The sequence below is a fragment of the Mesoplodon densirostris genome, chromosome 2, assembly GCF_025265405.1.
Source record: "Mesoplodon densirostris isolate mMesDen1 chromosome 2, mMesDen1 primary haplotype, whole genome shotgun sequence".
Taxonomy (NCBI): Eukaryota; Metazoa; Chordata; class Mammalia; order Artiodactyla; family Ziphiidae; genus Mesoplodon; species Mesoplodon densirostris.
Window position 1 is genome coordinate 111,240,156 of NC_082662.1, and position 23,024 is coordinate 111,263,179.

A 23,024-nucleotide genomic window follows, 5' to 3' on the forward strand; every position below is an offset into this window, starting at 1 on the left:
TTCACATCACAGGTCTTCCACTTACTAGCTTTAAAACCTTGGGTAAGTTACTTATTCACCATATACCTCAGTAAATGAGTTAAAATGTATAAAGCTCTTGGAGACATAGCAAGTCTTAGTATGTTACTCATGTTAACACCTTAACCCATGGATCACTCTTTCATTACTACTGGTAAGAGGAAACTTAAAGACTAGTTATAACACTAGCTACATAATTATTAAAAGCAAAAGAAAGAAAAAAAATTCAATACTTTAATACTTTAAAAAATTGGTAAAATACTACCCATTCTTCCAGGCCTTTCTAAAGCAATCTCTTTCCTGAAGCCTTTCCCAATTTCTACCAACCAATGGTGGTATTTCCATACACTGAAACACACAGCAGTGTATTTGTTCCTTTCTTAGCAAACCTGGCATATTCTATCTTGAATTATATTTATGCATGTAATGATTATCCCTTTCAGAACATAAGCAACTAAAAGACGAAGACTGTGCCTTATTTACCTTTGTATCCTAGTAGCAATCGGCACAATGACTTACGCTAATGAGGCATCTAATAAATAATTTTGGAACTGAATGGACTCTAGGTTCCAAACAAGGCAACATGTCAATAACTTAAAGGAGACATATTCTACAGTTCAGCATTCTCTAAATTCAGAAAAGTAAAAAGCTTACCAGGGACTTCCCTGGTGGCACAGCAGTTAAGAATCCACCTGCCAATGCAGGGGACATAGGTTCGATCCCTGGTCTGGGAAGATCCCACATGCTGTGGAGCAACTAAGCCCGTGCACCACAACTACTGAGCCTGCACTCTAGGGCCCGCAAGCCACCACTACGGAGCCTGAGCACCACAACTACTGAAGCCCGCGTACCCTAGAGCCCTTGCGCCGCAACTATTAAGCCCGTGTGCTGCAACTACTGATGCTTAAGCACCTACAGCCCGTGCTCCGCAACAAAAGAAGCCACCGCAATGAGAAGCCCATGCACCGCTATGAAGAGTAGCCCCTGCCTGCCACAAGTAGAGAAAGCCCAGGTGCAGCAGCAAAGACCCAACGCAGCCAAGAAAAAAAAAGGCCTACCAAAAAAATTTTGAGAATGCAGATACAAAGCTTAATAAAAGCAGTGAAATTTTCTCAGCAAAGGTGAAATCTTTCGGCTTAGCCAGAGTCCTTTACCTCTTAGAGATTTTAGTTTTAAAAAAACAAAACAAAACTGCTTGTAAGAAACTAAGATAAAAACATCAATTCCATACAAAGAAAAATCCAGGGACTAAAGAAAGTTATCTGATCGGAGTGTAGTAAGTAGCCAGAAGAAGTGAGAGGGTTAGGAATAGATGGTTCAGCGACTAACAAAATCAGGCTGGTTTAAAGGAGAGACGTTTGTAACATACTACACTCAAACTCACCCTGGTCGCCGCTTAATAGCCCTCTGGACAATGGCTCCTCCACCTTGAATCCCAGGCCCAGGGTTTCCAGAGGCAATGGCTGGACCCAGTGATGGTACATCTGATGTCATTTCTGTCAGAGAAAAACAGAAATACAGATTTTAAAAAGATTGTTCTTGCTTATCATCATCATCAAACTGGCTAGAAGAAAGGCTCAAGCTATGGATAAAATCTCAGGAGTTTGCTAGAAAACCCAAATGCTCACGTCCAGACTGCTTTTCTTGAATTCTTACCCTGGGAAAAGATTTCCCTACACTTCAATTCCCCTAACTTCATACAGTTTGGAAAAGGTAGCACTATATTCTATAGCCTTATCTTTTAAAAGCTGGTAATAGTGACATAATATTAATCTAAAACACACACACAAATTGGTTTACATACTTCACTAATGCAACAAATATATATAACTTAGCTCCTCTGATTTATTTTTTTTGGAAAATACAAAAAAAAAACAAAATTATAAAAATCACCTAAATTCTAATACTCAAAAAAAATTATATAGAGAAGGGACTTCCCTGGTGGTCCAGTGGTAAAGATTGCGCTCCCAGTGCAGGGGGCCTGGGTTCGATCCCTGGTCAGGGAACTAGATCCCACGTGCTGCAATGAAGACCCAGTGCAGCCAAATAAATATATAAATGTGTTTTTTTTTAAGTTGAGCTCATTTTATTTCTTATTTTTCCCTCAGATTATATACACCTATCTCTCTGATCAAAAACAGGCACATTTGGTCATGGCTAATTATGTTCCAGAAAGCCTGCTACAATTTTTGCTCCCACTAACAGGATATGAGAGTACCTACTTCCCTCACCAGGACTGGATATTATACTTTTTAATTTCACCAAACCTGACAGGTAAAAATGGTACAGTATTTGTTTTAATTCTTGTACCTTTTTACATTCGTCATCTGAAATCAATGAGTTGACTCTTCATATCTTTAATACTTTTATACTGAATATTTTTTTCTAATGAATTTGTAAGATCTATCAGTATATAAAGGATATTAAAGGATATTAATATATGCCTGTTATGTATTACAAATATTTTTTCATCACTTACCTTAGCCTTTAAATATATAACATTTCACAATTTTATGCTGTAAAATTTATCAGTGTTTTCCTAAATAATTCCGGGATTTCTGTCTTACTTAGGAAAGCTCCCCACCCTCGAGATTATTTCTATATTTTCTTATAATACTTTTGTGTTTCACATTTAGATTTTTAATCCATCTGGAATTTACTACTTATGCTTACCTGGCATAAGGCAGGACTCTGATTATTTTCTTAAACATGGTTAGATAATTATTCTAATATCATTTATGGGATAATCCATCCTTTCCTCACTTATTGGAAATGACTCCTTTACTACTTTACTTTTACTTTACTACTTTACTTTACTTTTAGTTGTCTACAAATAATTGATCTCTTTCTATACTTTTATTCTGTATTAATATATTTTCCAGCTCCTGTGTCAATACTGAACACGTTTGATAACGACAGCTTTATAGTACATTTGAATTATCTAATAGGAAAGTCCTCCATTCTCCATTAATTTACTTTACAAAATATTCTTATTAAATGTCATATACTACTTCTGCTTCAGCCAAAAATAAATAAATAAAATTAAAAAAAAATTTTTTAATTAAAAAAAAGTTTAAGAGATGAGTGGGAAATCAACACATTCTCTGATGATGGAAAACTAAGGAGGATTTGTCATGAGCAGAACTACCCTAAAAGAATAGCTAAACAGGGACTTCCCTGGTGGTCCAGGGGTTAAGAATCCACCTTCCGGGCTTCCCTGGTGGCGCAGTGGTTGAGAGTCTGCCTGCCAATGCAGGGGACACGGGTTTGAGTCCTGGTCCGGGAAGATCCCACATGCCGCAGAGCAACTGGGCCCGTGAGCCACGGCTACTGAGCCTGTGCGTCTGGAGCCTGTGCTCCGCAACAAGACAGGCCGCAACAGTGAGAGGCCCGCACACCACGATGAAGAGTGGCCCCCGCTTACCACAACTAGAGAAAGCCCTCGCACAGAAACGAAGACCCAACACAGCCATAAATAAATAAATAAATAAAGCAAAACTGTCAAAAAAAAAAAAAAAAGAATCCACCTTCCAATGCAGAGGACACGGGTTCGATCCCTGGTCAGGGAACTAAGATCCCACACACTGCGGGGCAACTAAGCCTGCACGCTGCAACTTCTAAGCATGCAGGCCACAACTAGAGAGCCCGTGTGCTGCAAACTACAGAGCCCACGCGCTCTGGAGCCCGCACGCCACAACTACAGAGCCCACATGCTCTGCAACACACGTGCCACAACTACAGAGAAGCTTGCACACCACAACGAGGAGTCCGCACCGCAGGGGAGGATCCTGCATGCCGCCAACAAAGATCCCACATACCTCAACTAAGACTCAACACAGCCAAAAATAAAATAAATAAGTATTAAAAAAAACTTAAAAGAAAAAAAAGAAAATTAGCAAAGATATAGAAGTTCTCAATGATACCTCAATCAACAGGGTCCAATTAACATTTATAAAAACACTACACCCAACAACAGCAGATATACATTCTTTTCAAGTGTCCCCAGAACATATACCAAGATAGACCATATCCTGGGCCTTTAAACAAACCTCAACACATATAAAAGAACTGCTGGAATTCCCTGGTGGTCCAGTGGTTAAAAATCCGCCTTCCAATGCAGGGGAATGCGGGTTCGATCCCTGGTTGGGGAACTAAGATCCCACATGCCACGGGGCAACCAAAACTGCGAGCCACAACTGGAGAGAAGCCTGCGTGCCACAACTACTGAGCCCGCATGCTCTTGAGCCCGCAACTAGAGAGAAGCCCACAATGAAGAGCCCACACACTGCAAGGAAGACCCAGTGCAGCCAAAAATTTAAAAAACAAATAAATAAATAAAATAATCATAGATTGGATTCTCCAACCACAGTGGAATCAAACTATTTAGAAATCAGTAACAGAAAGATAACAGGAAAATCTCCATTCACTCGGACATTAAATAACACATTTCTAAATAATCAGTCAAAGAGGAAGTCTCAAAGGGAATAAAAAGTACAGTGAAGGGCTTCCCTGGTGGCGCAGTGGTTGAGAGTCCGCCTGCCGATGCAGGGGACACGGGTTCGTGCCCCGATCCCGGAAGATCCCACATGCCGCGGAGCGGCTGGGCCCGCGAGCCATGGCCGCGGAGCCTGTGTGTCCGGAGCCTGTGCTCCGCAACGGGAGAGGCCACAGCAGTGAGAGGCCCGCGTACAGCAAAAAAAAAAAAAAAAAAGTACAGTGAACTAAAATTAAAATGAGGGACTTCCCTGGTGGCGCAGTGGTTAAGAATCCGCCTGCCAATGCAGGGGACACAGGTTCAAGCCCTGGTCCGGGAAGATCCCACATGTTGCGGAGCAACTAAGCCTGTGCACCACAACTACTGAGCCTGCGCTCTACAGCCCGCAAGCCACAACTACTGAGCCCACCCACGTGCCACAACTAGTGAAGCCCGTGTGCCTAGAGCCCATGCTCCACAACACGAGAAGCCACTGCAATGAAAAGCTCATGCACTACAACGAAGAGCAGCCCCCACTCGCTGCAACTAGAGAAAGCCCATGCACAGCAATGAAGACCCAACACAGCCAAAAATAAATAAATAAATAAATTTATTTAAAAAAAATTTTTAATGAAATTACAAGATGGTAAAATTTGTGGGACACCCCAAAAGCTACAGTCATTAAAATGCTATATTAGAAAAGAGGAAAAGTCAAATAAATCATCTAAACGTCCACCTCAAGAACCTAGGATAAATAAATAAATAAATAAACAAACAAACAAACCCAAAGCAAGCAAAAGGAAGGAAATAATGGAAAACACAAAATAATAAAATTTTAAAACAGAAAAACAATTTAAAAATAAAACAAAGAATTCTTTAAATAGATCAATAAAATTGACAAACCTCTAGCAAGACAAACAACACACAAACTACCAAAACCAGGAAAAAAAAAAAACAGGGATATCACTAGAGACCCTGAAGAAATCTAAGAGATAATTAGGAATACTAAAACTTACACACATAAATTTGACAACTTAGACCAAAAGGATCAATTCCTTAAAAAATACAAACTAAAACAACTGTCCAAACACAAAATAGTTGATATGAATGGCCTCATACCTATTAGAAAACTGAATTCATAATTTAAGCACTCTCAACAACAAAAAAAATTCTAGGTCTAGCTGATTTCACTGGAGAATGCTACCAAACATTTAAAGAACTAACAGCAATGCTACACAATCTCCTCCAGAAACTATTTGAGGAAGGGGACACTTACCAATTCATCTTTTGAAGCTAGTATTACCCTGATACAAAAACCAGACAAAGACAGTAGAAAAACAAAACAAAAACTAGAGATCAATGTTCCTCATGAATATAGATGCAAAAACCCTTAACAAAATATTAGTAAATAAAATTTAGCAATTTTAGCAAACAGAATTTAGCAATAGCAAAAGAACTATACAACGTGACCATATGTGTTTTATTCAAGGGAAGTAAACTGGTTCAATACTTAAAATCAATCAACGTATTAATTGGCTAAGAAGAAAAATAACATGATCATATCAGCCTATGCATAAAAAGTGTTTGCTAAAATTCAATACCCATTCTGATAAAAACATAGAAAAAATAAAATAAAGTGAAACGTCCTTACCTTGATAAAAGTATCTACAAAAAGAAAGAAAAAAAAACTACTGCTAATATTATACTTAATGGTGAAAGACAATGTTTTCTCCCTAAGATTTGGGAACTAGGAAAAAATGTTCACTCTCATCACTTATTTAAACATAGTGTGGGAAGTTCTAGCCTGTGCAAAAGTGCAGGAAAAGGAAATAGAAGGCATACAGATCAGAAAGGAAAAAATAAAACTGTCCCCATTTGCAGATTACATGATTGTCTTTGCAGAAAATCCTAAGGAATCTACCAAAACAACAAAAAAACCATCCTAGAACAAATAAGTGAATTCAACAAAGTTGCAGTATACAAAATAAATATACAAAAATCAATTGTGTTTCTATATACTAGCAATTAACACAAGGGCATCAAAATTTAAAATATAAAACCAGTCATAACCACTTCAAAAAAGAAAAAATATTTAAGTGTAAATCTATCAAACAGGCACAAGATTTGTATGCTGAAAGAATCAAAGACCTAAATAAATGGAGAGACATACCATGTTCATGGATTGGAAGACTCAACAAAAGATGTCAATTCTCTTCAAACTGATAAACAGGTTTAATGCAATTCCTATCAAAATTCTACCCAGATGTTTTTGAAGATATAAACATGACAATTCTAGAGACTTCCCTGGTGACACAGTGGTTAAGAGTCTGCCTGCCAATGCAGGGGACACAGGTTCGATCCCTGGACTGGGAAGATCCCACATGGTGCAGAGCAACTAAGCCTGCAAGCCACAACTACTGAGCCCACGTGCCTCAACTACTGAAGCCCGCATGCCTAGAACCCGTGCTCCACAACAAGAGAAACCACCGCAATGAGAAGCCTGCGCACTGCAATGAAGAGTAGCCCCTGTTCGCCGCAACTAGAGAAAGCCCGCACACAGCAACGAAGACCCAACGCAGACAAAAATAAAAATAAATAAAAACTAACTGTATTAAAAAAATGTTTTTAACTAAAAATTTTTTTTTAAAAAATTAAACATGAGCATTCTAAAATTTATACAGGAAGGTAAGGAAACTATAATAGCTAAAACAAAGAAAAAGTGGGAGAAAAGTGTCTACCTGAAAGACTTCTAATATAGCTACAGCAATTAAGACTGTGTGGCCCTGGCAAAGGGACAGACACTTAGATCGATGGAACCCAGAAATAAGCCCAAATGATTTTGACAAAAGTGCAAAAGCAATTCAATGGAAGAAAGATAGCCTTTTCAACAAGTGGTGCTAGAGCAACTAGACATCCATAGGCAAAAAAATGAACCTTGACCCCTTATACAAAAATTAATCAAAATGGATCATGGACTTATATGTAAAGTGTAAAACTATGTAACTTTTAGGAAAAAAACACAGGAGATGGACTTCCCTGGTGGCGCAGTGGTTAAGAATCCACCTGCCAGTGCAGGGGACACGGGTTCGAGCCCTGGTCTGGGAAGATCCCACATGCTGCAGAGCAATTAAGCCCGTGTGCCACAACTACTGAACCTGCGCTCTAGAGCCCGTGAGCCACAACTACTGAGTCCACGTGCCACAACTACTGAAGCCTGTGCACCTAGAGCCTGTGCTCTGCAACAAGAGAAGCCACCGAATAAGAAGCCCCCGCACGGCAATGAAGAGTAGCCCCCACTTGCCGGAACTAGAGAAAGCCCACGCGCAGCAATGAAGACCCAACACAGCCAAAAATAAATAAGTAAAAATAAATTTTTTAAAAAATAGGAGAAAATCTGCAGGATCTAGGGGCTAGTCAAAGAGTTCTCAGACTTGGTACCATAAGCATGATCCATGAAAGGAAAAACTGGTAAATTGGACATCACTGAAATGAAAAACTTTTGCTCTGTAAAAGACTGTGAGAGGATCAAAAGACAAGTTACAGAGTGGGGAAAAACATTGCAACAAAGGACAAAGGACTTGTATCTAGAATATAAAAAGAACTCTCAAAACTCAACAGTAAAAAAGCAAACAGTCTTGAACAGACATTTTTCCAAAGAAGATACACAAATGGTAAATAAGCATATGAAAAGATGTTCAACGGCATTAGCCAAGAGGGAAATGCAAATTAAAGCCACAATAAGATGCACTACATACCTATCATAATGGCTAAAAAATAATAATAATAAATACCAAATGCTGGGAAGGATACAGAAAACGATCACTTACACATTGTTGGTGAGAATATAATATAGTGCAGTCACTTCGGGAAACAGTACGGGGGGTTTCTTTAAAAACTAAACATGCAATTAACATACAATCCAGCACTGCACTTGTGGGTATATATCCCAGAAAAATGAAGACTTAACATTTACACAAAAACTGGTACACAAATATTTAGAGTGCTTTTATCTGTAATAGCCAAAAACTGGAGAAAAAATCCAGATGTCCTTCAAGTAAATGGTTAAACTGATATATATATCCCTACTCAGCAACAAAAAGAAGTGAACTACTGATACACACAACAACCTGGATGAATCTCCAGAGTATAACGGCGAATGAAAAAAGCTGACTGCAAAAGGCTACACACTGTACAACTCCATTTATAGAACATTCTTGAAATAACAAAATTATAGAAATAGACAACAGGTTAGTAGCTGCTGGGGATTAAGGAGAGGGTGTAAGTATGAGGAAAGTGGGTGTTGCTTTAAAAGGGCACCACAAGGGACCCTTGCGATGATAGAAATATTCTGTATCTTGACTGTACCAATGTCAATATCCTGGTCATGATATTACACTATAGTTTTGCAAGGTACAACCACTGGGGGAAACTGGGCTAAGGGTAGGGGATCTCTGTATTATTTCTCATAACTGAATATGAATATAAAATCATCACAAAAGAAAAAGTTTAATTTAAAAGTTTTTTTTTTTTTTTGCGGTATGCGGGCCTCTCACTGTTGTGGCCTCCCCCGTTGCGGAGCACAGGCTCCGGACGCGCAGGCTCAGCGGCCATGGCTCACGGGCCCAGCCGCTCCGCGGCATATGGGATCCTCCCAGACCGGGGCACGAACCCGTATCCCCTGCATCGGCAGGCGGACTCTCAACCACTTGCGCCACCAGGGAGGCCCTAATTTAAAAGTTTTAAAAACCTTTTAGTGTCATATACTTCATCCTCCTTTTGAATTTAAAATCTATATAAAGTTCTAACAACAAAAAAACGCTTGAGGTTAATTCAATTACATTAAATTTATATAATAATTTTGAGGGACCAGTAGCATGATATTGCATTTCATCATCAAGGAATATTATTCAGACATTTTCTAATGCTCTTTAATAAAATTTTACAGTTTTCTTCACATAAGTCTTACATCTTTCTTGTTATATTATTTTTAGGTATTTTATAGCTCTTAATATGATTGTAAATGAAATCTTTTCCATTTCAACTTCTAACTGGTTATTGCTAGAATAAGAGAAAGCTATTGACTTCAGTGTGTTTATATTGTACTCAAATAACTTCACTAAATTACCTTATCTAAAAGCATTTAGTTTATTTGACTTTTAAATTAATTAATTAATTATTTTTTTTTTTGGCTGCATTGGGTCTTCGTTGCACACGGGCTTTCTCTAGTTGTGTCGAGCAGGAGCTACTCTTCATTGCGGTGTGTGGGCTTCTCATTGCGGTGGCTTCTCTTGTTGCAGAGCACAGGCTCTAGGCGTGCGGGCTTCAGTAGTTGTAGCACATGGGCTCAGTAGTTGTGGCTCGCAGGCTCTCAAGCACAGGCTCAGTAGTTGTGGTGCACAGGCTTAGTTGCTCCGCGGCATGTGGGATCTTCCCAGACCAGGGCTCGAACCCGTGTCCCCTGTACTGGCAGGTGGATTCTTCACCACTGTGCCACCAGGGAAGTCCCTATTGGACTTTCTTAATATACAATCACATTATCTGCAAGGAATGATTATTTTACCTTTCTTTACTCAATATTTACACTAGTATTTAGTTTCCTTCCTTTACTGCATTATTGCAAGGGTTCTTAATCTGTGGGTCAGTGGATAAAATCCACTGGTAAACTTGGATGAAGAACAATTTTCTTCCTTTACTTTCATTAATCTCTAGCTGAAATTTAGCATTTCCTTCAATCATTAAAGTACAGTAAAACACCGTAGTTTTAGCAGTATCTGTGATTTTGTCATCAATAAAATCAGGTATCACATGACAGTTATTACGGATATCTAGAATTACTGTTACATTCAATACTACTTTGAGAATATGGCAATTATTAGACGTGTCACTACATCTTATTTATTGTTAATAAAGAAGAAACATTAATTTTTGTATTATAAATTTGTAATTTTTTATATTTTGATAACTATATTTTTAATAGAATTGATTTTTCAAAATACTATGTAGTGTTATTTACACTCTGAACAACATTCTGTGGGTTCAACAGGGAGAGCAAGCTGCACGCCAGGGTGATCTGGGGGCCTAGGGACCTGCCCCACCAGCTCACCAGAGTTTCCTCCCATGTGCAAGTCTTTCTGCCCCTCACCAGGGTCTCCAACTTGGCCCAGACAAGAGGAGGTTTTTATTTAGGAGTGGATGCAACACAAAAAGTGTGATAAGAACTTTTGAAGCCTTGAAGCAAAAGTGTTACTCCTTGGCTTTACAGTGAGTGCATGGATAATCAGTGATAATAATAACTAATTTTTTTCTAAGCCCTCACTGTGTGCCAGGCACTGTGCTGGGCAATTTGTGTGCCTCTCATTTATTCCCACAATGACCCAATGAGGTTGAAGAAGGGTTCAACAGATGTCACCAGTCATAGGGGTCCACGTGATACAAAAGGTTAAGAATCTCTTTATTTATTCACTTTTTTTTTTTTGGCCACGCCATGCAGCTTGTGGGATCTTAGTTCCCTGACCAGGGACTGAACCCAGGCCCACGGCAGTGACAGCAAAGCACCAAGTCTTAACCACTGGAGCACCCAGGAATTCCCATATTCTGATTTAATAGTCTTTTTTTTTAAAATCAGGAATGGATTTTTAAAAATTAGAAACGAATGTTTTTATAAAGCATTTATTGATACAGTCATTTTTCCCCCTTTAGTTTGTTAATGACACAAGTATATAGGTTTTCTCAGGGTGACCGATCCTTGAGTTCCTGGAATAAATCTTGCTCAATAAATTGTAGTGGGCTGAAGATTGTAAAAATGCATGTCCACAGAAACTCAGAATGTGATCTTACTTGGAAATAGGGTCTCTGAAGATATAATTAGTGAAGACGGAGATCATATTGAATTAGGATGGGCTCTAAATCCAATGACCGCTGTTTTTATAAAAGTAATGAGACAGACATTTGGATACAGAGAATGGAGTGATGTGTCTACAAGCTAGAAAAGAGGGAACCTAACCAGCCAATGTCTTCATTTCGGACACTGAGTCTCCAGAGCTGCAAGAGAATAAATTTCTGTTGTTTTAAGCCCTCTAGTTTGCAGTAATTTGTCACTACAGGCCTGAGGACCTAATATAATAATGATGTATGATTCTTTTAACATACTCTGGATTTAACTTACTAAGATTAGCTCCTTTTAAATGGAAGAGGAACTTAGTGTGATGTTAAGTGTAGCACAGTTAAGGAGTATTCTTAGTGTACTGAACTCAAGCACCTTCTATTAAAATCATAACTTGACAGAAATTACAGAAAAATAGTAAATATTTTAGTCAGTCAGCACAGTCTCCCAAATTTATAGAAAAGCTACTTCTCGGGACTTCCCTCATGGTCCAGTGGTTAAGACTCCGCACTCCTAAGGCAGGGGGCCCAGGTTTGATCCCTGGTCAGGGAACTAGATCCCGCATGCCGCACCTAAAGATCCTGCATGCTGCAAAAAAGATCCTGCACACGGCAACGAAGATCCCGCGTGCTGCAACTAAGACGCAGCACAGCCAAATAAATAAATAAATAAAATTTAAAAAAGCTACTTCTGAATGTGACTTCCTTTCCTGAAATAGGAGAAATAATATAAAACTAAGTCATATAAAACACGAATGAGGAAAACAGAAATGATAAAGGAAGCATTAGAAGTTGAATAGATAATGAAATGTTCAAAAAGAAATGTTGGTAACAATAATTCATCATATTCCTACCTTGTATAAAATATAAACCACTTTGGATGTGTTTTCTTTTTTTCATAAACCTATTTATTTACTCATTTTTATTTCTGGCTGCGTTGTGTCTTTGCTGCTACACGCGGGCCCTCTCCAGTTGTGGGGAGCAGAGACCACTCTTCGCTGTGGTGCACGGGCCTCTCATTGCTGTGGCCTATCCCGCTGCAGAGCACCGGCTCTAGGTGCAGGGGCTCAGTAGTTGTGGCTCTCAGGCTCTAGAGCGCAGGCTCAGCAGTCGTGGCACACAGGCCCAGCTGCTCCGCAGCATGTGGGATCCTCCCGGCCCAGGGATCGAACCCATGTACCCTGCACCGGCAGGCAGACTCCCAATCACTGTGCCACCAGGGAAGTCCTGGATGTGTTTTTTTGTGGGTTTTTTTTTGCGGTATGCGGGCCTCTCACCGTTGTGGCCTCTCCCGTTGTGGAGCACAGGCTCCGGATGCGCAGGCTCAGCGGCCATGGCTCACGGGCCCAGCCACTCCACGGCATGTGGGATCTTCCCGGACCGGGGCACGAACCCGTGTCCCCTACATCGGCAGGCAGACTCTCAACCACCGCGCCACCAGGGAAGCCCCTGGCTGTGTTTTTTAGTATTTTACTTATTATTCCTAAAACCTACCTCCAAATTATATTTATAATAAACTGCATCTAAACTCAAAATACAAAACCTCTTTTATGCATGTCTTTTGTTACATGCCCAAGCATTATAACTGCCTTTAATACTGGATAAAGAGAGTACTCAAATACTCACCATTAAAATGTTGATGCATCACAAAGCTACAGTAATCAAAATAGTGTGACACTGGCATAAAGACAGACACATAGACCAACAGAATAGAATACAGAGCCCAGAAATAAACCCTCACATATACGGTCAAATGATTTTCAACAAAAGTGTCACAACCGTTCAATGGGGAAAGGATAATCTTTTCAACAAATCGTGCTGGGAAAACTGGATACCTGCATGTTAAAAAAAATGAAGTTGTATCCTTCCTTACATTACCTCATATACAAAAATTAACTCAAAGTGGATCAAAGATCTAAATGTGAGAGCGAAAACTATGCAACTCATAGAAGAAAACAGGGAAAAAGCTTCATGGCACTGGATGTGGCAATTTCTTGGATATATCAAAAGCACAAGCAACAAAAGTAAAAAATAGATAAATTGGACTTCATCGAAATTAGAAACTTTGTGCATCAAAGAACACTGTATCAACAGAGTAAAAAGGCAACCCACAGAATGGGAGAAAACAGTTGTGATCCATATATGTGATGAGATTAAAATCCAGAATACATAAAGAACTCCTATGACTCAACAACAACAAAAAAAGACAACCTAATTAAAAAATGGACAAATGACTTGAACATATGTTTCTCCAAAGAAAATATAAAAATAGCCAAAAAGCACATGGAAAGATGCCTAACATCACTAATCATTAGAGAAACGCAAATCAAAACTACACTGAGATATCACCTCACACCCATTAGGATGGACACCATGAAAAAGAAAAATAATAATAATATGTGTTAACAAGGATGTGAGGAAATTGAAACTCTTGTACACTTTTGGTAGGAATGTAAAAGCTGCAGTCACTATTGAGAATAGTATGAAAATTCCTCAAAAAATTAAAACTAGAATGAATATATAATCCAGCAATTCCACTTCTGGGCATATACTAAAAAGAATTGAGGGGCTTCCCTGGTGGCGCAGTGGTTGAGAGTCCGCCTGCCGATGCAGGGGACATGGGTTCATGCCCCGGACCGGGAAGATCCCACATGCCGCGGAGCGGTTGGGCCCGTGAGCCATGGCCGCTGAGCCTGCGCGTCTGGAGCCTGTGCTCCGCAACGGGAGAGGCCACAACAGTGAGAGGCCCGCGTACCGCAAAAAAAAAAAAAAAAAAGAATTGAAATTTGAAAGCAGGGTCTTGAAGAGACACTTGTACAACACCCATGTTCAAAGCAGCATTAGTCACAATAGCCAAGAGGAAGAAGCAACCCAGTGTTGATCAAGATGAATGGATTTTTAAATACGTAGCATATACATACAATGGAATACTATTCAGCCTTTAAAAAGAAGGAAATTCTGCAATATGCTACAACATGGATGAACCTTGAAAATATTATGCTAAGTGAAATAATCCAGTCACAAAAAGACAAATACTACAGGATTCCACTTATATAAGGTACCTAGAATAGTCAGATTCATAGAGTGTAGAATGGCGGCGTGGGCTGGAGGGACTGGGGAACAGGAAGTAATTGTTTAATAGGTACAGAGTTTTAATTTTGCAAGATGAAAAAGTTCTGGAAGTGGATGGTGGTGACGGCTGCATAACAATGTGACTATACTAATGCCACTGACCTGTACACTTAAAAAGAATATGAAAAAGAATGTACATATATAGGTATAACTGAGTCATTTTGCTATACATCAGTAATTAACACAACATTGTAATTCAGCTATACTTCAATTAAAAATAAATTTTAGGGGCTTCCCTGGTGGCGCAGTGGATAGGAGTCTGCCTGACAATGCAGGAGACAAGGGTTTGTTCCCTGGTCCAGGAGGATCCCACACGCCGCAGAGCAACTAAGCCCGTGCGCCACAACTACTGAGCCTGCGCTTGAGAGCCCATGAGCCGCAACTACTGAGCCCGTGTGCCTAGAGCCCGGGCTCCACAACAGGAGAGGTCACCGTGATGGATGGCCCGCGCACCACAACAAAGAGTGGCCCCCGCTTGCTGCAACTAGAGAAAGCCCGTGTGCAGCAATGAAGACCCAACACAGCCAAAAAGAAAGAAAGAAAATAAAAATTGTTTTTAAATTGTTAATAAATAAATAAATTTTTAAAAAGTTAAAAAGGCAAATTTTATGTGTATTTTGCCACAATAAAAAAATTTCAATATATAAAAAAATTTTTGAGGTGGATCTGTATCATTGAAATGGAAAGTTATTCACCATATATGATTATGGAAAAATAAGCTACAGAAAATTATATATAATATAATCCTTTATAAAGTTAATATGCATAACAAAAGCCTGGAAGAATTCATTTCTATTTAGTGCATGCCTATTATATGCCAGGCATTGTTGCAGGCCCTAGAGATAGAACAATAAATAAAAGAGACAAAAATCCTAACTTTTTTTTACATGTTAGTAGAAGAGAAAGATAAATTGAGAAATGATTAAAATATAAAATGGGTTGATAATATGAAACTGACATTTTATAGGTAAAAATGGATAGTCATTTCATTTGATTTGACCTAACAATATGTTATATAGTGATAAATGTGGAGAAAAATAAACTAGGGGAGTCAACGCAGAAATACATAAAGGTTCCAGCAATTTTAGATACTGAGGGAAGACCTCGCTGAAAAGGTTAACATTTAAGGAAAGGTCAGAAGGAGGTAAAGGAACAAACCATGCAGGTATCTGGGAGAAATGCATTCCAGGCAGAGTGCAAAGACCCAGAGGTGAGAGCATGCCTAAGTTCTAGAAATGGTGTGGATGACATCATGGCTAGAATGGAGTGAGCAAATGTTACACAATAAACTATTAACAGTGGTTATCTATGGGATGGCATTTAGAGACTCCTATATTTGATTTTCTACATATCCATTTCATTTTCTCTTTTACATTAAACATATATTACTTTTACAATCAGAAAATGCGTGATCCCAATTTTTTAAAAAGAAAATTTATGTGCATGTGTCTATGTGTGTGGCATGCGTTGAAAATCTGAGAGAACACAGCTCAAACTCTAAAGTGAGATAAATCTAGATTCCAATCCTAGGGTTACCACTTACTACGTATGACCTTGGGCAAATTATTTAATCTCTCAGGGTTTATCTGTAAAATGTAGCTAATAACAGTACCTACCTTTGGGGAAGATTAAATTAGATAATGCATGTGAATAGTGCCTGACACATTGTAAAGTACGCCTTAAACAGTAGCTTTGTAAAAATATATCAAACACCAATTTTTTAACTGGTTTTGCCATTACTAGTTTTTACATTACAAAAGTAATATATTAAAATATGGATATACAGAAAATCAGATATAGATGTCTCTAAAAATACTCAAACAATACAGAAGCAAACAGTCAAAAGTAAAATCCTCCACACATATACCCCAACTTCCCCCATGGGAAAATGCTGTTAACATTTTGATATGAATCCTTCTAGACCTTTTTCTATACACCATATATTACAGGGTTTTAGCAATTTTTATATAACAAAGGAGAGGGACCATATTATATTTATTCTGAAACTTTTATTTTTTTCCAATTAACAATGTATCTTGGAAGGTATATCATGTCCATAAATACTGTTAGCTCATTCTTTTTAAGTTATACAGTATTTCATCGTACAAATGTACACATTTATGACATTCAAACTATCACTATCATAAATAATGTTTCAATGAATATCCTGTATATCTTTAAGCAAAGATGCCAGTATTACCTACAACTAAAAAATTTCTAAAAATGACTCGCTGGATCTAAAGGAGCATATTTAAAACTGCCCATTACCCTCCAAGAAGGTCATACCAGTTAAGAACCTCACCAATGGAATCAAATTATCCATACCTCCAACAGCACTGGACCTTAGCAATCTTCAAATTTTTACTAATTTTCCAGGTATAAAATGATTATCATTGTTGGTTTGATGTGGATTTCTCTATCATTAGTAAAACTGAGTTTACCTTATATGTTATTACTATTAACTTTTTCTAGTTAAATTTTAAATAGCTAATATATGTAACTTTCCTAAGAAAAAACAAAATTTTCCCATAAAAAATAAATTCCATACTTTCAATAATAGGTTTTTATGGGATCTAAAGGTTAGAGAAATTTAGAGAAAAAAAGATAATTGAGATGGTTTAAATTAAGGTCTGACACACTCCCTAGCACAGAGAAGGTACTCAACAGGAAGGAAAAACTAAAGGAAATAAAGCTACCAGCCAGCCAGCCAGCCAGCCAGGAAGTTTCAGAAAAGTAGGTCAAGCTGGACCTCAGAAAAACTAAAGAAGAGGGAAAAGGCACACATAGACAAAAGAACATGAGCAAATCATAAAGGGAGGTATGAACATAGCTGTGAGGAGGTGTAGGGAAACAGGCCTAAAAAGAGCATAGAGTCTGTATTCAGGAGAAAATATAAGATGTCAAATTCTAGCCAGCTGTAAGAAGGCCTTGAATGCCAAGATGAAATCTTAAATCTGATTCAATAAGCAACTGAAAGACAAAATATATTGTTAAGTGAGAGTGACAAGAAGAAAATATAAATTAAAAGATTAATTTGACAGATTTAAAATTTGAATAGAAGCAAGGAAACTAGACTAATCAAAAATGAGGTGGGGGTGTAGAAGGCAGGGCAAATGAAAGCTAAAATAAAAAGGATTAGTTTGATATCTGTTTAAGCAGCAGGTGGATTCCCAGATCCTCTCCCTGTCCCTTCCAGCAGGGAAAATGCCCCTCCACCACCCAGTCAAAAAACTGATTTATTCTCTGGAGAGTGTAAACCAGAGGTCCTCTGGACTGGGGAACACCAGGCAAATTTGAAAGTGAGGTTACAATACTGAAAACAGGGAAACTAACAGCAATGTATGCAAAATGGACATGTCCTTTTGTACTGCTTCTTTCCTGTATTCCATGTTTCCTCTTTCTTGGTTTACTCTCACCTATTGGTAAAGTTCATCCCCTAGTAAGTTTCTGAGAAAGAGTGTAAGGGAGACCTTGGGTATGTGAAAATATCTTTCTTCCACTTCACTAATTGATAGTTTGCCTAGGTATGGAATTCTAAGTTGGAGATTACTTTCGCTCAGAATTTTGAAGGCATTGCTCCATTGTCATCTATCTTCCAGCGTCACTACTGAGAAGCAAAACTAATCTGATTCCTTCTTATTTTTAACTGACCAATTTTCTTCTCTCTGGAGCTTATAGGGTACTCTGTATCTGATGCTGAAATTTCATAATAATGTGCCTTGAGTGGGTGAGTTTTTCATTCATTGTTCTGGCTCCTTCAATTCGAAAACTCTTGCCTTTTACTTCTGGGACATTTTATTTAATCGAAAGTTAAAAGTTTGGTTAAAAGAAATAAAAATGGATGTCGTTGGGGAGAAGGAGCTGAGAGAAGGGGGTAGAGGACTGCTGTTTTTATAACAAATCATGCAACACTAAGTCATTAAATATATGCATGGGTAATTTTTATTAAAATAATTTTTTACATATATATGTTTAAATAAATCTGTTTTAAGAGTCACAGATATAGAAAACAAACTTATGGTTACCAAGGGGGAAAGGGGGAGAGGGATAATTTGGGAGATTGGGATTGACATATACACACTACTATATATAAAACAGATAACTAATTAAGAACCTACTGTATAGCACAGGGAACTATACTCAATACTCTGTAATGACTTATATGGGAAAAGAATCTAAAAATGAGTAGATATACATATATGTATAACTGATACACTTTGCTGTACAGCAGAAACTAACACAACATTGTAAATCAACTATAATCCAATAAAAATCAATTTTAAAAAATTAATAAATACATCTATTTTGGGTATATATTTTATATGGTTAAAATGTTTCATATGTTTTAATATCCTTGTATGTTTAAAAATGCTTTTTGTGTGTGTGTGTGGTATGCGGGCCTCTCACTGCTGTGGCCTCTCCCACTGCAGAGCACAGGCTCCGGATGCGCAGGCTCAGCAGCCATGGCTCACGGGCCCAGCTGCTCCGCGGCACGTGGGATCTTCCCGAACAGGGGCACAAACCCGTGTCCTCTGCACCGGCAGGTGGACTCTCAACCACTGTGCCACCAGGGAAGCCCAAAAATGCTTTTTTTTAATGCAAAAAAAAACAAGACGTGATAACAAATCAGATAAATACATAAAAGAATCCAAACACATCTAATTGCTTAACCTGGGGAACTGGAAAAACTGCAATAGTCACAAAAGATACAGAAAAGTTAGGAAGGTCAGCAGATCTGAAGGAAATACTGGTGACCATATATATATATATATATATATATATATATATATATATATATAAATAAAACATGTTACAGTTATTCAAATAGATTTTTTTTTAAATAGATGAAAATACAGGAAAAGAAGCTTATGTGAGAAGACAGGAATAAAAATTTTAGAGAGTCTTCAATATATAAAAGATAAATGAGGGAAGGAGATACAGTAGTTACCAAATAAATGTTTAATTGAGGCAGGTAGGTGGGCAAATAGAAATGAAGGAAGTTGACTGGCTTACTAATTAATTAATCAATTAAGAGTTCCAGTCCCAGGAGTGAGACTAGAAAAGGAGAAGCATAATGAGCATAAAAAGAAAATGAGCAGGCCTAAGGAACAAAGAAGGAAGAGTCAGTGAGAAAGAACAAGCAATGCAGTGACTCTGAAGCCAAATTCAATAAGTTCATCAAAAAGGGACAATTATGGGGTATGAAGAACTAGGAGAAGGATTCCAGTAAGAGTTAAGGATTCCAGTAAAAGTTATTTAAAGAGGTGAAAAACAACTATGAAGAAAGAATACAAGAAGTTATAGAAAAGATCTTAGGAACTGCAACACTCTTCCAGCAACTTTTTCAGCACCTTGCACTCACTTCTCCATCCAAGCAACTGTGCCATCCTGACTGTCGAATGCAGTATTTCACCTTCTTCATCTACTAAAAAAGACAATACCCCATCCTCCTCCTCCTCAAAAAGTATCCATTGTGCCACATCTCTGTAGGAAGTGACTTTAAGTCACAATGGAGAAAGTCTTATAACTTAGTAATTAAGAATACTGACTGTCTGAAAACCACAAATAATAAATGCTGGTGAGGATGTGGAAAAATAGGAACCCTCAGACACTGTTAGTGGAAATGTAAAATGGCGTAGCCACTATGCAAAACTGTATGGAGGTTTCCCAAAAAAGACTAAAAATTAAAGTACCATATGACCCAGCAATCCCACTCGGGGAAATTTATCCAAAAAAAAAAAAGAAAACACTAATTTGAAAAGATACTTGTACTCCAATGTTCACGGCAGCATTATTTACAATTGCCAAGATATGGAAGCAACCTACGTGTCCATCAACAGACAAATGGATAAAGAAGATGTAGTACATATAAACAAAGGAATACTACTCAGCCATAAAAAAGAATGAAATTTTGCCATTTGCAAAAACATGGATGGACTTGGAGGGTATTATGTTAAGTGAAATAAGTCAAACAGAGAAAGACAAACAGGGTATATCACTTACATGTGGAATCTAAAAAATAAAACATACTCCTGAATGTAAGAAACAAGAAACAGACTCACAGATATAGAAAACAAACTAGTGGTTACTAGTAGGGAGAAGGAAGAGGGGAGGGACAAGATAAGTGTAGGGGATTAAGAGCTACAAACTACTATATATAAAATAAATAAGCTACAAGGATCTATAATACAACAAAGGGCATACAGCCAATATTTAATAATAACTATAAATGGAATATAACCTTTAAAATTGTGAGTCACTATGTTGTACACCTGAAACATATAATATTGTACATCAACTATATTTTAATTTAAAAAAAGAAAAAAAAACTCCTATAAAAAAATTTTGACTGTGTAGATGGACTGCCAGCAATCAAAATGTCTCTACACACCCCCCCAAAAAAACTGTCTCTACCCCCTACTAGCTATGTGATTTCAGACAAACTAATTATTCACTCTGTGCCTTAGTTTCCTCATCTGAAAACAAGAATATTAATATATACCACATAGGAGTCTTGTAAAGATTAAAAGAGACTTCCCTGGTGGTCCAACGATTAAGAATCCGCCTTCCAATGCAGGGGACCCAGGTTCGACCCCTGGTCAGGCAACTAAGATCCCACATGCCTTAGGGCAACTAAGTCCGCACACCACAACTACTGAGCCTCCATACCACAACTAGAGAGTCTACATGCCACAACTATTGAGCCCGTGTGCTCTGGAGTCTGTGCACCACAACTAAGACCAGATGCAGCTAAAATTAAATAAATAAATAATTTTTTAAAGGAAAAGATTAAATGAGATAAATATATGAATATTAAGTGAGGTAATATATTTAGAACAATATCTGGCATATAATTATTGTTAGCTATTATAAATTAATTCATGATGTTAATAGCTTAATTAGTGTTATCCTTTCAAAGGTATTTTCATATTAACAGTGCATAAAGATATGAACCTCCAATGCCACGTTTTACAACATTCATTTATTCAACAAACATTTACTGAACTGTAGTCCTACATACTAGGCACCCCTGAGAGCAGTAGGGTGCTGTGGTGAACAAGGGAGTTAAAGGTCCTACTCTCATGGAACTTAAATTCTAATTAAGTTGTTAAAGTCATAAACTTCGTTTGTCTACTCAACTAGAGAAAATGTGAAGGGAAGAATACAAAACGAAGAAATGATGAAAAGAGATGCAAATTTAGAGAATTTATTTGGAAACTAAGAGATGGTTTCTAACATACAGAATAGCCAACAAAACAGGAAAGTGTAGCCTGGCATATAGTAAGAACTTAATAGATGTTTAATAAATGTACCAGTTCCTCTCTCTAGGTTTGTTTTCTTACATGTAAAATGATAGGAGTTATCTTGAATCCAACTCCAATATTCGTTGATGTCTACTTATTGAAATCATCACGGCATATTAGGCAGCATTCTTAAAAACAGATGGCTGTACAGGCAGGGCCTATCATTGGGTGTGGATCATGGGCCCAAATAGACTCCACTGAGCTCAGGCCTCGCATTTCACAAGAGCTTTAAATGTATTCCTTTACTGTTACATCTAAATAAGATCAGCTATACAACCACAGAGACACTGGATAGCACTGACAGAAATGTCACCCTTGCACCTCTATACAGGACTATACCACCAGGGAATTAACATTTAAAATGAATATTGTAAATAGCCTGAAGGGAAAAAAAAAAAAGATGGTTCCAAAGACAGTTTCTACAATTAAGGATTCAAATTTTACTAGTTTTGAAATTAAATATGCCCAAAATGTCATAACCTAAGTAAAATCAAGGAAAAAGTGTTTAGTTTCCTTGAGTGTTGCAATTTAGTTTTTTGAAGATCAACCACCACTTGGTACTGTGGAAATCCCTATTGTTACTGCCTTAGAAGAAAGTCATCCATAGCAGACAACCACAAAAGACTTTCACAAAACATCCATGAAACAACATATTCTCATCTGTTAGTGGATTGTTTGAGTAGAGGAGTAGGGCTGGAATGCAGAAAACTAAAGTGAGAGACCACTATTTCAAAACAACAAGAAAACTAGAGTTCCAAGAATGCAGAAGTATCTACTTCTTAATTTCTAAAAAAACAGAAAAGATTCAGTTTGGTGGCACAATTCGAACAGCATAAAAAGTATATGGATTAAGGTTCTTTTTCAAAAATGTTAATTGTATTTCAATTGCTGAATTAGTAAACTATGTTTAAACAATTTTGAAAGAGGTTTTTGCAATAGAATATAATTTTTAAAGTATCTTGGCATCGTAATTTTATACTGCATAAATTCCTATTTTCCCGTATCTGAAAAAGGTTAAGTAAAGGTAATGGGTAAGAATTCTGCTAATTGATGCTTTAAAAACTATAATTTATGGAGGTAAAAATTATGTGAAAAAAAAAAGTTTTCCTAAGTGTCAGCCTTACAAACCCAAACAAGTGTTCCTTCCTTTGCCTTCTACCCATTCTCTACCCACAATAAATGGTATCTAATACCACACAAAGAGGTCCCTGGGA

At 37.7% G+C, this 23,024-nt stretch overlaps 1 protein-coding gene across 4 annotated transcripts in view; it reads right to left on the minus strand.

Annotated features, from left to right (window-relative positions):
* Positions 1 to 23,024, minus strand: part of ARNT (aryl hydrocarbon receptor nuclear translocator) — a 66,465-nt gene that overhangs the window by 40,346 nt on the left and 3,095 nt on the right. For all 4 annotated transcript variants that reach the window (XM_060090491.1, XM_060090490.1, XM_060090489.1 and 1 more), the window contains exon 2: positions 1,403 to 1,514. In XM_060090491.1, the coding sequence (XP_059946474.1) occupies positions 1,403 to 1,514 (112 nt within the window). The remainder of the gene's footprint in view (positions 1 to 1,402; positions 1,515 to 23,024) is intronic.